Here is a 17,109-nt window from a genome sequence, read left to right on the forward strand (position 1 = left end):
GAACGGGCTCCGCCGTCGCCGCCATCTGGTGAGCGTGCACCAGCGCCGCCGCCATCTTGCGAACGGGCACCGCTGTCGCCACCATTAGAGCAGCGCTATTCGCAGTCGTCGCCATTGCTCGAGCGCGCTCCAACACGGCCGCCATTTCACGAGCGATCCAGGCGGTCAGTGGTTCCGTGGCGTCACGCTCCTCCTCCGCGACACCCATGGTAAATGGAGAGCCCACACACAACAGAGCAAAGTCCATAAAATGTGCAAGTGATGAACGCGGTCCCTCACGTCTAAGTCTGTGCTTTAACAATTCATTGAGACCATCACAAAAAATTTCAATAATGATGCAGTCCGGGAGGGTAGAATAGTTAGCTATGGCCAAAAACTCACGGTATATTGTTTGAGTGTGCGTGGTCCTTGTTTGATCCTGAAAAGAATTCTGTCAGTGTCCATATCAAATGAATGTCCGGGGTGAAAGCTGCTGGATCCTGTTGTGACAGAGTGTTCTGTAACGGAGTGAGTGAGACGAGAGGCGAGCGGATCCATTTGCAAGCTTTTATTTAATGGACGAGGCAAAGACATGGTCAGACAGGCAGGGTCAGAATAACAGCAAACAGGAATGTGAAAGGCGATGCACAAGAGGGGTCCGTTAGGCAGGCATGGGTCAAACAGCGGCAAACATAATCCAAGATGTAAGATGAAAGAGTATTGGCTACAGGAGGCAACGCAATCGGCGCGATGGGTGATGGGAGTAGTAGTCCGGGGTGCAAAGCAACAGTCGGTGTGTAGTGACAGGGTGAGAGCGACCTCTGGCGGTGAGCGGACCGCAGGACACCGACCAGATTTGTGACACAAAGGATAGTTGAAATTAAAGGAAATTCTATGACAGATGTAGGGTTAAGATATTCCAAACATAGCCTTTATCTATTAATTTGTAAATGTTTTTCTTTTTTACATATTACAGACGTCTGACATGGATATAGACAAAAATAAATCACCGTACATCTCTACACAGAGCAGTGAGGAAGAGATTAAATTATTCATATGTTCTTTGCCACGTCAGCCATGTTTCTTTTTCATTGAGCGCAAAGACTGGCAAGAGCTAAGACAACACCAGAAAGGCAGACTTTTTCAAGGACTCCAATGGACAAATGTCATTGCCAAGGGAATCAAATCCATTCATCCATACTGCAGCTTTGCTTTTAAGCGACACAGAGTGAAAACCCTGGGGTCACAAACACAGGCTCCAATTTTTACATGTGAGGGGTACTGTTGTTTTGAAGACTGCCCAGTGGAAGTAAAAGTTGAAGTTGCTGATGAGAGCTCCCTGAAAGCAGCAGTAGTTTTCTCTGGAGGTGATGTATGCCATAACAGCAAGGAACTGCACAGGAGGCCAGTGCGTGCAGCTGCATGACAGGCAACTGCAGAACTCCTGGAAACCAAATTACCACGGAGTTTGTATTTGGAGTCCATGCAAAAGATTACACCAATGGTCATTGATTCAGGCTGCAGGGATGATGCCCCAACTAAAAATGTGCTAAAAAACATTTCATGGAGTGAAAGGACAAAAACCCGATCTCATCCTGATGAGCTTCCAAGTTTAAAAGCACTGATTGACCAACAACGTGGCACAGACAGTGATGTCCTGCAGAAGGTAATGATGCACCCCAAAGGAGTCATGTTGTGGTCAAATAAGACACTTTCTGTCTTCTACAAAAGGTGTAAGAATGACATAGTGTACTTGGACGCGACGGGGAGTGTAAAAAAAAAACTATGTTTTACTACTGTGTTTTACATACTATGTTTATGAGCTGGTTGTTAGAAATCCATCCAGGGGTGCATCACCTTTACCTGTGGCAACCTACGTCACATGCGACCACACCACAGCATCTGTGACATACTTCTTGCAGGCTTTTCAGACTGATGTCATCAGGATGTATGGAAATGTGGCAATCAAAAGGCCAGTCATGATAATATGTGATGGCTCGCTTGTGCTTATGCACTCCATTTCCACTGCATTCTGCAGAACTGGTCTGGAGGATCTGCTGCAGAAATACTTCCTCTTAATTACTGGACAGCATCCAACAGAAACATTTGACCTCCCCATCCTTCATAGATGTTTAAGTCACATCATGAAGAATGCCAAGGCTCTTTGCAAAAAGCAGTATGTATTTATGGGGTATTATTACTTTTCATACAGTTTGAAATGAAATGTACAATAATAATAATAATAATTGTGTTTTTGTTTGCTTTTTTTGCAGAATTCCCAAACACTACACACTGGCAATGCACATCTTTGGCCTCCTTGCATGTTGTTCAACACTGAAAGAGATGGATGAGGTGCTTTCTAGTTCAACAGTACTATTTTGCAGTCCATGCAGTGGAGCAAATGTAGCAAAGCACTACAATAACCTGCAACTGCTTATGCAAAAAAGGGGTACCTTTGAACTAGATGACAAAAACATTGTTGCTGAAGAGTACAAGGTATGAAATAATGTTACAATTTGAATATTTTTTTTAGCACATGGCCTCACAACTGTAAAATCAAAACCAACTAGACCTGCTTGCCATTGTTGAACCCACTGCAGAGTAGGGTTAAAGTTCAACTTCTGTTTATGAGTTTTGAGATTCAATCAGCACCTGTCCAGGATGTATCCTGCATCTCAAATAAGGCCACGCAGTCATAACTGAGGCAGATTACTGTTAAACAGTATAAATGATGAATAATGCATTATGCATATACATTTCGAATATGTCAGAAATAATGATATTTGCTTTTCAGCATGATGTCAGGAATATGCCGATCATGGATCATTTCAGAAAAACAATCAACAGTGCACCACTTGACCTTGATGGTGTTTGCAACATTTATTACACACCAAAATTCATTGGCAGTTTGGCCAAATACTTCCTCCCACATGCCATTCAGTGGTCTGGAATGATGTTAGGTAGGTTTAAGTCAAGTTAATAAGTTAAATTTATTTAAGAGAACAATTTATTAAGCAATGCATCAATACAATATTTGTGTCCGGTTCTTTTACAATGTTCTAATTGGTGATAGTGTCACACAACTCTGACAGAAGTTGAATGATGTCAAGGCTGCAGTGTGATGGTTATCAAGACACACTGTGCAGAAATGCGTAACTGTTGTAAAATTAACTTTTTTGTTCCAAGGACATTTTGACTTGCATCAGCCACATATGTATGTCAAACGTGCCAGCATCAGGGACCCCTGAATTGAAGGACCTCCTTAGGAGTGGACATTGGCCAGCCTCTGTGACTAATTCCACACTTTTTACACTGGACCTCCTGAGCTGTTTTCAGGAACTCAAGGTAATCTCTCCGGGATTCTCCCGACAAGCCTTCGCAAAGCTGCTGGAGCATCGCACTAAGATTGGCGGAAGAGTAAGTGTAATTACTCATATTATAAAATTTCTTAAGCAAACCAGTGTTGGGCTAGTTACTCAAAGAATGTAATGTATTACTCATTACTAGTTACTCCTTTCAAAAGTAATATTGCTACTTTACTTATTACTTTCTGGCAACAGTAATACGTTACTAGTTACATTACTTTTTTTTCTTCACGTCCCACAGAAGTTGTAACTGTGTATTTTCCACATAAAATTCTTCTAGAACATTTTGGCCAAAATCCACATTGGATTGCAGTTTTTACAGACACTCAATAGTGATTGGTAGTGACATTCAAGTAGAAGTGTTGTAATCTCATTTATTGTCATGTGTAGCTTGAAGCTAATTGTAATTTCTCTGTTACCTATATACAATTATATTTCATTATGTATTTTATCAAATCACATACGTTTGTTAGAAACTGTTTAATTTTCCAAAAAGATTTTTAATTATAGTAATATAATGTACCACATGCTGATCAGAGGGATGTGGGTGGGATGTAATGTAAGAGAAAAGTAAAGCCACAACTTCCACAACATTGCTCAGGTCATCTTTTTTTTCCTGAGAAAATCAATATAACACAATATTTCTATCTGATGATTATAAGCTTTTCCATATTTCATGCTTGTCTGCTGCACTGGGGACATCACATGCATGTGTGAGTTGTGAAAATTAAGAAAATAAATCTAGGAATTATTTGTTTGTTGGATTTTAAATCAGCGGTGTTGAGGCATCAAAAATAACTAAGTAACTGAGCTTTTTTATGGATGGTAACTAATATTGTGTAACGCGGACTCGTAGGAAGCGTGTAAGATCCAAGTGCGAGCTTTATTTACAGATCATAGTCAGACAGGCAGGGTCAGTATCCAGACAAACAGAGTGACGAAGGCAAAACAATATCGTAATCCACAAAACAGGCAGAGTCCAAAAACGAGAGAGAGCAGTCCAAAAAGTAACAAATAAACAAGGAAATGAAACTCGACAAAACTATGGCAATGAATGAGGCAAAACTATGAAAAAAACAAAGACAAAACTAATGACTATAAAACAAAACCGTGGCAATGACAAAAACAGGGCAATGAAAACAGGGAAAATCGCTTGGTAGAGTCCGCAAGAGCAAAACAATACTTCGCACTTCCTGTTTGGAAATGGCCTCCCTTTATGGCCACCAAACAGGAAGTAACCAACGAAGCAGCAGAGGGAGCAGCAACAGTCAGTCAGTGGGTGAGGGCTCCCTCTGCTGGCGTGGCGTTACAGGCCTCTAGAGCAGACTCGTGGACAGACGAAGCCTCAGGAGCAGACTCGTGGACAGACGAGGCCTCTGGAGCACAGTGTGCAGCCCACACACTGAAAATGGCAACAGCCATTACCGGCAGCACAGTAGATAGTGGGATGTCTGTTGGCCTTGAGGGTGTGGATGCTGTGGACTTATGGGTTGGGAATGTGGGTTCTGCGTGGCTTGGGAGCATGGGCACTGCGTGGCTTGGGAGCGTGGGCTCTGCGTGGCTTGGGAGCGTGGGCTCTGCGTGGCTTGGGAGCATGGATACATGATGAGGCTCTAGGGGATCAGCTGAGACGTGATGAGGTTCTTGGTGGTCAGCTGAGATGTGATGTGATTTGGGAAGGTCAGAGGGGACCTGGTTAGGTTCTGGCAGGACAGCAGTTTCTTGACTTGATTCAGGGAGGTCTGCCGTGACTGGACTCGACTCAGGGGGGCCTTCCGTGACTTGACTTGACTCAGGGAGGCCTGCCGTGACTTGACTTGACTCGTGAAGAACAGCGGTGACTTGACCTGGCTCGTGCAGTCCAGCTGTGACTTGACTTGGCTCGTGAAGGTCAGCTGTGACTTGACTTGGCTCAAGGAGATCAGCTGTGTTTTGACTTGGTTCATGAAGGTCAGCTGTGGCTTGACTCGGCTCATGAAGGTCAGCTGTGGCTTGACTTGGCTCGTGAATAACAGCAGCAACTTGACTTGGCTCATTAAGAGCTGCTGTAACTTGGCTTGGCTCATGAAGATCAACTGTGGCTTGGCTTGGCTCAGGGACAATAGCAGCAACTTGACTTGGTTCATGAAGATTTGCTGTAACTTGGCTTGGCTCATGGAAATCAGCTGTGGTTTGGCTTAACATAAACAACCCAGCTGTAACTTGACTTGATTCAGGAATTACAGCTGTAACTTGGCTTGACTCAGGAACAACAGCTGTAACATGACTTGACTCAGGAACATCAGCTGTAACATGACTTGACTCATGGGGAACAGCTGTAACTTGGCTTGACTCATGGGGAACAGCTGTGACTTGGCTTGACTCATGGGGAACAGCTGTGACTTGGCTTGACTCATGGGGAACAGCTGTGACTTGGCTTGACTCATGGGGAACAGCTGTGACTTGGCTTGACTCGTGGGGAACAGCTGTAACTTGGCTTGACTCGTGGGGCACAGCTGTGACTTGGCTTGACTCGTGGGGCACAGCTGTGACTTGGCTTGACTCATGGAGGACAGCTGTATCTTGGCTTGACTCATGGAGAACAACAGCTGTATCTTGGCTTGACTCATGGAGAACAACAGCTGTATCTTGGCTTGACTCATGGAGAACAACAGCTGTATCTTGGCTTGACTCATGAAGAACAACAGCTGTATCTTGGCTTGACTCATGGAGAACAACAGCTGTGTCTTGGCTTGACTCATGGAGAACAATTGCTGTATCTTGGCTTGACTCATGGAGAACAACAGCTGTATCTTGGCTTGGCTCATGGACAACAGCTGTATCTTGGCTGGGCACAGAAAGTGTAGCCCTGACTTGACTTGACACTGGAGGATCAGGCATCACTTGATTTGCTTTGGGTGCAGCAGACATGGCGAGATGAGATTTGGATGAGATGATTTTGGTTTGATTCAGCTCAGACAGGGCAGCCATCTTGTGAACAGGCTTGGGGATGGCGGCCATCTTGTGAACAGGCTTGGGGATGGCGGCCATCTTGTGAACAGGCTTGGGGATGGTGGCCATCTTGTGGACTGGCTCTGGGGTGGAGGCCATCTTGTGGACTGGCTCTGGGATGGCGGCCATCTTGTGGACTGGCTCTGGGATGGCAGCCATCTTGTGAACAGGCTTGGGGATGGCGGCCATTTTGTGGACTGGCTCTGGGGTGGCGGCCATCTTGTGGACTGGCTCTGGGATGGCGGCCATCTTGTTAACTGGTTGTAGGAGGGCGGCCATGACAGATGCAGACTCTGGACGGGCAGGCATGGCGTGAGCAGGCCCTGGAGCGGCAGGCATGGCGTGAGCAGGCTGTGGCTTGGCAGACGTGACGTGAGCAGACTGTGGCTTGGCAGGCGTGACGTGAGCAGGCTGTGGCTTGGCAGACGTGGTGTGGGCAGGCTGTGGCTTGGCAGACGTGACGTGGGCAGGCTTTGGAGCGGCAGATGTGACTTGAACAGGCTGTGGCTTGGCAGACGTGACGTGACGTCAGCAAACCTTGGCTTGGTGGATGTGACTTGAGCAGGCTTTGGCTTGGCAGGCTTGGTTTGAGGGAGCTCTGGCATGATGGTGACAATACCGGACATGAAGGTTGGGGTGTTAAAGGTCTCTGGTTTGCTTGCTATGACGTGAGCTGGTTGTGGTGTGGGGGTTACTGCAGGATTGCAGGGTCCCTCATCCGCAATCCCAACAGTAAAAGACGATCCCGCAAGTAACAAAGCATAGTCAATATATTGCTCCAAAGACCAGTGAATTTTACCTCCAGGCAGGCCAGAACGAATGGGGTGATTCAGTCCTACTCTAAAAATGTCTTTGAGTGCCACATCATTAAAATTCACTAAGTGACACAGTTTGCAAAAGTCCACAACATAATCCTCAATGGGCCGGTTACCTTGGCGGAGACAGAAGAGGCGTGATGCTGGATCCATAGTTCGATCTGTGTCCAAAAGCCGCTGGATCTTTGGGTGGCGAAGTATTCTGTAACGCGGACTCGTAGGAAGCGTGTAAGGTCCAAGTGCAAACTTTATTTACAGATCGTAGTCAGACAGGCAGGGTCAGTATCCAGACAAACAGAGTGACGAAGGCAAAACAATATCGTAATCCACAAAACAAGCAGAGTCCAAAAACGAGAGAGAGCAGTCCAAAAAGTAACAAATAAACAAGGAAATGAAACTCGACAAAACTATGGCAAAAACAAAGACAAAACGAATGACTATAAAACAAAACCGTGGCAGTAACAAAAACAGGGCAATGAAAACAGGGAAAAACGCTTGGTAGAGTCCACAAGAGCAAAACAATACTTCACACTTCCTGTTTGGAAATGGCCTCCCTTTATGGCCACCAAACAGGAAGTAACCAACGAAGCAGCAGAGGGAGCAGCAACAGTCAGTCAGTGGGTGAGGGCTCCCTCTGCTGGCGTGGTGTTACATATTGTTACTGAAATCATAATAGTTACTGGCCAACACTGAAGCAGACATCATCACATATACTATTTCATTCTGTATATCTTCCAGACTGGACAAATCAATGGTGATGCACTACAGCGCAGCTTCTTGGAGTTTTCATGTGCTTCATTTGAGGAAGAGCAGCTCTGCTGTGGTGCTCCTTTCACCTGCCCAGCCTGTACCCCAGAAATGTTGGCTGTTTCAGTCGATGGAAACAGAAAGCTGTATCGCTTTCGCAGAGACACAAGGTGGTCTTTTTATTTATTTCTGGTCTTTTTATTGATTTATTTAGTTACTTTAAAAATGTAATCAATGGATTTCCCATTTTTTCTTCCTTCAGCTCTGATGATCCTGCTTTTTTTGAGGGGCTCTTTGTGGCTGAAGACAGTGCGGTGTCTAGATTTGTAGACACCATACATAAAGCAGTGAGAAATGTAAGTTTTAAATATAACTATATAAGTCATGACCATGATTTCCTTCACACTTCAACTACCCCTTCTACCAACCTACTCCAAAATCAAATTGAGAGAATAAATGCTATATATTGTATAACACCATTGTTTTTATTTGATTTGTTGTGTTTGTTACGTGTGTCATAGACACAGGGAAAAGGCACATGTGGGGACTCCCAGTGGACAGCAGCACGGGAGACATCGAGGAGGGCTTCCAAATTGGATGAAGAGGGGATGGAGGTTGTTGTGTGTTGCCACGGATTCCTTCTGAAAGCCCTTAATATGTACAGAGGGGAGATATTTGCCTACCCTCTGTATCTTCAGAAGGAGCTCATGCCAGCCAAAGCGCAGTTCTTTGCAATGGATGTGGCTTGCAAATATTGGCCATACTTGGAGAAAGCTGCTGGTGTCATTCCTGCTCTTCAGGAGCTGACCACAATGAAACCTTGTGTGATGCATGCTCGAGCCCATGCTACTAAGTGTGAAGTATGTATAAAATTGCGTCATGTATATATTTGTAATTTTTACAAGCACATTAATAATATGAAATTGATATGAAGGGTTACACTGTACTATGTTGCCTTTTAGCTTAATCATTTCTTGTACAGATTGTAAAGCCCTTTAAGGAGAATTGTACCCATGTAATGGTAGAGTGGAGCGGTAGGAACCAGGAAGGAGCAGGGACAGCCGCCGGTGAGGAGGAAGAGCAAGTGAACAGCTACCTCTCACGTTGTGCCCTGACAACCAAATTTATGTCCAAAGCAGGTAATCAGATTGTTTGCAATATTCTTGCATATTTTTTAGATTAAGCATCATGACCTCATTATATTCTTTAAACAACACGGGTGGATCTGCTTACATTGCATGCAATGGGGTGGAACTACAAAAAAGTCTCTCTCTACATCAGTCACTTTCCACAAGATATGTATTTGTGACTGATACTGTGTGCGTTACACTGGCTTCCGCCTTCTAGCCATGCTCTTCCGTTAAAAAGTGGTGCAACAGTCCAGATTTCCAAGAAATAAACTTTAATCCGGTTGATGGAAGTACAAATTTTACAGGGATTTATGCGTTTGTGTGGTTTCCTACAAATAAATGTAGAAAATACAAAGTTACAAACTATTTAACATCACTGAATTAAATTGTGTACATTTTCACATATACAAGTGGCATTTCTAATCAATATACATCGTGTAACACAGCAGGGGGAATGATAACGCAGTTATAATAAAACTGCGCTCTTCAAAATGGCGGCATTAATGTGTCATATAAACACCACAATCCCCACTTACTAACTCACAAATTAAGTGATATAAAGTTGCAGAAATAAAGTAGATGCAAACACCAACTAGAAATTACTTAAACATTACTTTTGATAAGCTTAAATGATATTGTAATGAACGCTATTGCGGCAGGGAAGCTGCTGAGTCATTTACATAAGTATTAGGAGTGTAACAATAACACTTTGAAGCTAAATAATCATAATGATTCAAGCATTAACACTTATAGATCACTTACTTGTCAATAACGCACACAATAGGCACAAATTATAATCATCACCAGGAACAATCTTCATAAGTTACGTCTCAAATGCACACAATCTGAGCTAGTATGACGCTAACAAAATTATAACTGCAGTCACTCTTTTTACATATTCCACACACGGATCCACGGGTTCAACACCAGCGCTGCCTCAAGCGACGTCGTTTTTGGAAATGCCTGTCACTTCAAATATTCTGGGCTCTTTTAGAGCTACTTCAAATATACTTCACGTGAAATATTTTTTCACCATGCCTGAAGCATTGTTCTGTAGTCGTTAGAGCGCTAGCTTCCTCTTACCGGCTCATATATTTTTAAAATGACGTCCAAACTTTAACATTATGTCACCAAAAATGCTACTGTCAGGGTTACAAATTGTCCTTTCTTATTTAGAGTAGTTGGCAATCTGGAGTAGTTTTTAATAGGAACTTGATAGATACCAAAGGCCAAGTTCAAGGAAAAGAGCTGTATCCTTGGTGTGTAGCAGATATGTACTTTCTATTCAAGCCATTAAATGCAAACACTTTCATCCAGCAAACTGCACAAAACAGAGCAACTGAAAACAACAGCTTACCCATTTAATGGAAGGCCCTGGACATGGTGGGTTGTGTTTTGAACACATGGAACAATTGTTCTCTGCGTCAAACACTAATGGAAAACAAAATTGACATTTTATACTTTATGACAATCCAAACAGAAATGTAAAAAAAAAAAAGAAGAGAAAAATACATAAATAAACAAACCTGAAGCTTGAAGTATTTCCAGTGCCAAAGCTGTACGTTCCTGTGCCATCTCTTTTGGAGTAGTCCCAAATTCCATGTTAGGCAATTTAGGAAATGCCTTCATGACTGCCTTTGCCATCTAAATAAACAAAAGCAAGCAAACAAATAAGACAGAAAGAAAGAAAATATGTGATGTACACAAGATAAATACTGTACAGTAACATGTACAGTATATTGCCTACTGTAAAATAGCTCTCCTCCAAATATGGAGATAGCACATGCACGCAAATAATAATAATAATAATAATAATAATAATAAAAACATTGACAGAGCTCAAGAATGTAAGTACACATCTATGTTACTGTACCATAATGACTATCACACCACAGTTATATCCATCTTGCTGAACTGGGTGTTTCATAACATCTCCTTTGAACTCAACATCTGCCCACTCTCTGTCCCGGTGGTGGATATTCCTCATCTAAAAGTATTCACTGTACAACAATGAAATGTTAGAATATAATTCTTATTTATATATGTGCAAAAATGCTACAATTTAGACATAATTACATAGATGATTAGATTGAATACAGTAAATTGCATAAGTACCAGAACTTTTGTGCAGCAGCTTCTGATTCTGCCTGCTCTGCGGGGTTGCTTAAAGGATCCACCAAATACACTCTGCGTTCTGCTGCATTGATGAGTACATTATTCTACAAATATTTACCACAATAAAAGAAACATGGGAAATGGACATCAATATACAAAGTGTTACATTAAAAAAAAAAAAACTAACCAGAAATTTCCAGTGTACTTCTTTAATGTTAACAAAGGACACAATGGCTTTGTAGTTGGCAAAGTTAACCTGTAACACATGAAAAATTACTTTAATTATATGATATCAACACACAAATTACTTCAGTTAATAAATATTTATCATTGACATTATTTTTTGTTTTGCTTCATCATGTACATACCATGAAACTTGATTACACATCAACAAACGGCTAAACAATTATCAACCTCAGAACCATTTTTACCTTGACTAAACAAAAGTAATGTTTCCCCCCCCCAAAAAAATTACCTTTGACAAACTTTGCTTCCTGACTGTTGTTCTGTTCTCAAAAAGGACCGCCCCAGCTGCGAAGGGGTTCATGATATAGATGGTTTTCTCCAAATGCAGTTGATTGACAGTGTGATGTAAGAAGCACTCAATGACCTAACATCAATCAGACAGTACATCAAAGATCACGACATTACATTCTTTCACATTAAAACATTTGAACAGGGAGAGAGAGCTCAAGCTGAGCTGCAAGGCCAAGCCCCTAGTGTTCAAACCCCTCCTTAAAGGATGGCAAGAAAAAAATGTTCTCATGTAACAGTCTGTTTATATTTCCCATGTACTGGGTTAGGTGCACAAGCAAAGTAGTGATATCTATTTGAAAAGAGTTTATTGTGTTTCAAGGCAAATCAGGATATTTGTGATATTTGCATGAAAGTTTGATTACCCAGTTTACAAATGGATGCACTTGAAACACATATTTACAAACACATAATTACTTACTTACAAGATTGGCATATGAGCACAACACAGTGGGTATTAATGTGTTTAGATGATAATAAGTCACAAGTCACTGTCACTGTTTAACAGTGCATTTGTGCATTTTTAAGTATGTTTTCATGATCATGCTGCTGCACTATTTGCCCATCATACCTCGCCTGTGAGCCAGTTAGGAGGCCTGAGTGATAGGAGGTCAGTGTGTCTGACGAATAAGTCCTTTCTAAATTGCGAAGGGACCACAGAAACAACCGGTTCTGTGTCATTTTTTTTCCCACAATGCAGTTAGCTGAGGGGAAGAAAATGATACATTACAATAGATATGAAACAATTCCTGCTGTTACTGCAATGAAAATACTTAATTTTGATAAAAATCACCTGGGATGCAGCATCATTGGGTTTTTGAGTGGTACTTCCCTTCCCTGTGTCCTGCTGATGCTCTTGCTCTGTGAAGTCAAATGTGGCCTAACCAGAAATTAATAAATTGAATATTGAATTAATATAATGTACATACTGAATGCAAACCATCCTATTTTCAAATACAGAATAAAATCAGAAGAAATGAGACAATTGTATGCTTCTACTTTTTTTATATACATATACCTGTGTTGGGATGATGATGATAATATCTTGGTCATCAGCTATTTGTGGCTGTTGCTCTGAAATGTTCTCTGTTGTTTTCTGTTAAAAAGAAGGTAGAGTTTCCATTTGTTACATTTGCTTTAGGAAAAAACATTCTAACCACTACAGTAGGAATAGTCACAATCACAGTCACTTCAAAGCTTTTCTAAGAATTACTTTCAATGACAGGTCCAGCACTAAAGGTGACACGTACAGTCCTGTACCCTTCCGTTTTGTTCTCCATACTTCCTCTTCCACTGGAAAGGACTTGAAAACATACACACACACACACACACACATATATATATATATATATATATATATATATATATATAAACTGTACACACAATTGCAAGTAATAAAAAAATAATCCGTACTCAGGTACATTTTGCACTAGTAGCGCAATCTGATAAGGTATTTTGCACTGTCAAATCATTTTAACCATCATCCTCATTGCTTATTATGCATCTTCGGCAAAATTACACTGAATAATTTTATGTAGTCACAGACGCGAAGCAGAAACTCGCAGTAGGAATTTTTGCCAAGGCAGGATGGACCGATAGATATAGTTGTAATTTTTTGCTGCGGTAGGAAAATCTGACAAGGTAGGACAAATCGACAGAACAGCGGTAAAAGTGGGTGGGTCCGATATCATTGGTCTTCAGAAGTGGATGGGTCCTGTCCCACCAACATTCAATGGTTCTGACGCCCATGTGTGAAATCGAGTGAAACATTTTGAAATATCATAGGCAACTTTTCAATGCATCTGTAAGGCGTCAGCAATGTTTTATGTTTCATAAACATATTGACATTAAAGTAGGGCTAATGTTTAGACGATATCAAAGTAATGTCTAAGAATGCTTAGACCAGTCTTTACTGTTGAATACTCTGTCTGCAAATATCTGCTCAAACGTGTTATAATGTGCTTAATAATAATTTGGTTTCTCAGATGTTGTTTTTGCACTGTATAATAATAAATACAAAGCATGTGTGCATATGATAGCTATAAATCACATGGGCATTATTAGTGATTTCTAATGTAACAATATTGCTCCAGGCCTGTCAACATGCTCACTAATTTATTCTTTTTTTATTATTATTATTATTATTTTAGTGACCAGATACCTATATGAATATTTTTTGGGATAAAAATTATAGAACTAATGCTTAGAAATGTTTCATATTCTGGTAATGTTTTCAGTGGCAAGTTTTATTTTAGTTCCCATAATATTCTCCTAAAAGGTAGGATCACATTCTCTAAAAACATTCTACAAATGTTTATTGATAACATTGTTAGAACGTTATCCTCTAACATTCTGTTAGATTATATATTGAACTCTCTGCCAGATATTACTGAGAGTCTTCCTGTTTGTGCTTTCTCTCTCCCTCCTATCTATTGTACTCCCCCTCCCTATACCTCTTTGTTTTTAAAATATATATATAGTTTGAATAACAGGATGAATTTAGGAAGAGGTTATTGTACACCCAGATCTAAATCTGATATTTCATTATAGGCACAATAAGGTCTTTGTTTTGTATGACGCATATATGTAGCACCACCCCCCTGACAATGGATCTATATAATCTAATGTGGGAGAATAAACTTGAAAGAAGATTGTGAACATACAATTGGCTTCATGTTCATAATTCTTTCCATGGGCCCATGCAAGGACTGAGAATAGTCGGACGGCATCGAAAGATAAAGAGCTGTGATATTTATTAACACATTCTCATAAAGATTCCCATCACACTAGATGTGGACTTACATTGCTCAGATGTCACATTTAAGTTGAAAATGAAAACACAACCTTTGTTTAATGTCAAGCTCATACTTCATGCTGCAATGCATTCTGGAAACCCTGGATGAGTTTTGTATGATGCACCCAGAATACATTGCAACATGAAGTGTGTCAACATTGTTGAGATTCATACACTGACTCTTTAATTATTTTTTATTTTTTAAATAAAGATTATTGTTGTTATTATTATTAGATTCTTGAAATTGTTATTATCACTGATAACATAATACAAATCTATCAACATAGACTAAACTGCAAGAAAACAGATAACTACACAATAACATAACTTATTTCTTGTTGTTTTTGCTATAACAAATATAGTTACAGCAACTTGAGAAACTTATCTGAAAGTCAAATTACCCCACTAAAGCAAACGCTCTAAACGCAACATCTAAACCTCTGTTAATCTCAATAAGACCTTTTGTAAATGTATGACAGAAATAAAGCCAATCTGGTTTATAGTAAGTGAAGCTGGTAATGCTGTTTTTGGAGTTATTTAATGACGCTGGAGCTTCAGCAAACAAAGGTTGAGTTTTCACTTTCAACCAAAATGTGAATCTGATCAATGTAAGTCCACATCTAGTGTGATGAGAATCTTTATTAGAATGTTAGAGGATAATGTTCTCACAATGTTATCAATAAACATTTGTACAATGTTTTTAGAGAATGTGATCCGACCTTTTAGGAGAATATTATGGTAACTAAAATAAAACTTGTCTCTGAAAACATTACCAGAACATAGCATACTGTTCTCAGAACATTTTACATTCTTACAACAAAAAATTGTTAGCTGGGATGTCACATCTCTGCCTGTTGGGGGAAAAAAAAACAAAAAAAAAACAAACAAACAGAATTTGCTGGTTACTTATGTTTTGAAGCAGGACTGCTGGTCCTAAACTGGTCCTGAACAAAAACTAGTTGCTTAGGACCATCTTAGGACCAGCACATGACCAGCTAGAAGCTTGCATTCTACAAGTGAACATCCCAATGACTTTTACATTAAATGTTCCCTCCTGGTGAAATGACCTTGCCAGCTGAATCCTTAACCATCTTCAAGAATTGGCTAAAACACATCTCTTCCATCTTTGTTTGACCCTCTAACTCTAGCATTCTCTATTCTAATTCTATTTTATCTATTTTCTGGATTACTGTTTTAGACCCTGACTGCTTTGAATACGAACGTTTTAATAAAAGCTTGCAACTGGATCTCCATTGTCACGTCCAGTCCACAGTGCATGCTGTTACAGAATTTTATCCACCTTGAGACCAGAAACAGCATAATACACAATCCTCTGTTGAATAAAAAAAAAAAAAAAACATACACACAACAGTTAATACAGTCATTACCTTTAAAATACAGACACCCTAATAATAGAAAGGAAGTTACAGCACACAAGATTCAAACACGCAGCCTTGAGATTGAAAACCCAGTTATTTAATATGATGTGCCACATAGAGGACATTTATTCAGATGTTCAAGGTGAGAAAGAAAAAGTATTGCATGCTGAATAATAAAAAGTAGCACAGTTCTGAGCTGAAATACAGTTGAGATACATGAGAGAAATACAATGTGGCCATACCAGAAACCATGTATAACTTGTGTATAACATGCTTGCTGATCACAGTGTGTCACATGGAGTTTAAATTGATAGCAGGGAGAACTTACATGCACATTAGCATATTAACTGATTAGCATGCTGAGCTAATGTGGCTGCTCATACAAGTTATGGTTCACCCATTATAGCACATTCAAAAGAATGACAAATGTCTGCCCACTTAGAGATATGAGACTTGGAGAGAGGAAGACTTGTCTTACAATAATACAACAGAATAAAATAATAAATAAAATAAAAATAAGAAGAAGAACATTATTGATTGTCAGATTAATCACAGTGAGTTTGTAGCCTAAATCACTCATTTTGGTAAAGCTTCTTTAGAATTATTATTATTGTGAAAAGTGATATACAAGCACAATTAAAGTGAAACATGTCTCTCTACAGGAAAGTTCACAGTTTAAATTAATTGAAAATTTTATAAACTTTTTAATGATAAAATGGTTCCAGTCAATTATGATCATCTCCACTGTAAGTATGTGATTAATCAGTGTGTGATTGTGATGTCTGCAGACTCTTCTTCTGTTGAAGACGTCTGGATCTGATGTCATAAATCAGCACGGCAACAGCAGCCACGCCCACCAGAGCAGAGACAACCAATCGGATCACAGCTTCAGTTAAACCACAGCAGTGAAGAGGTTCTGAGGACAGAAACAGAAGAAGAGTGATTCAGGGTTCAGATTGAATACTAACATACTGCTCATCACTGACATACCTGGACACGGCTGACAGAGTTCAGTGCTGTTGAGAAGATTGGTCTGGTTTCTGATGGGATTGTTGATCACACAGCTGTAGGTGTTTTTATCCTGATATTCCACCTCCAGAGGTAGAGAGAGACTGATGCTGAGATCAGACACACTGATGCTGGACAATAAACTGTTTCCTTTGAACCAGGAGACATTCACATCACTCACATTCACAGATGAACACAACAGTGAACATGAGGATGATGATGAAGAACACTGTGAAGGGTCTCTGCTGATGA

The 17,109-nt window shown here is 40.4% G+C and overlaps 1 protein-coding gene and 1 long non-coding RNA gene across 2 annotated transcripts; one reads left to right on the top strand and one right to left on the bottom strand.

Annotated features, from left to right (window-relative positions):
* Nucleotides 1-2,813: 2,813 nt before the first annotated feature.
* On the top strand, nt 2,814-9,080 carry LOC127158330 (uncharacterized). Its single transcript, XM_051101488.1, has 5 exons — nt 2,814-3,396; nt 7,889-8,067; nt 8,160-8,253; nt 8,419-8,757; nt 8,880-9,080. Exons 1-5 carry the CDS (start codon nt 3,196-3,198, stop codon nt 9,078-9,080), a joined length of 1,014 nt encoding a protein of 337 aa, XP_050957445.1. The 5' UTR covers nt 2,814-3,195.
* Nucleotides 9,081-10,328: 1,248 nt separating this feature from the next.
* Nucleotides 10,329-11,245, bottom strand: LOC127158329 (uncharacterized). The gene is made up of 4 exons (XR_007826133.1): nt 11,143-11,245; nt 10,901-11,027; nt 10,554-10,671; nt 10,329-10,458 (listed from the first exon to the last, which is right to left on the bottom strand). It is a non-coding gene; the product is annotated as an uncharacterized LOC127158329 (long non-coding RNA).
* Between the last annotated feature and the right edge of the window lie 5,864 nt (nt 11,246-17,109).

The sequence above is a fragment of the Labeo rohita genome, unplaced genomic scaffold (assembly GCF_022985175.1).
Source record: "Labeo rohita strain BAU-BD-2019 unplaced genomic scaffold, IGBB_LRoh.1.0 scaffold_1458, whole genome shotgun sequence".
NCBI classification, from domain to species: domain Eukaryota; kingdom Metazoa; phylum Chordata; class Actinopteri; order Cypriniformes; family Cyprinidae; genus Labeo; species Labeo rohita.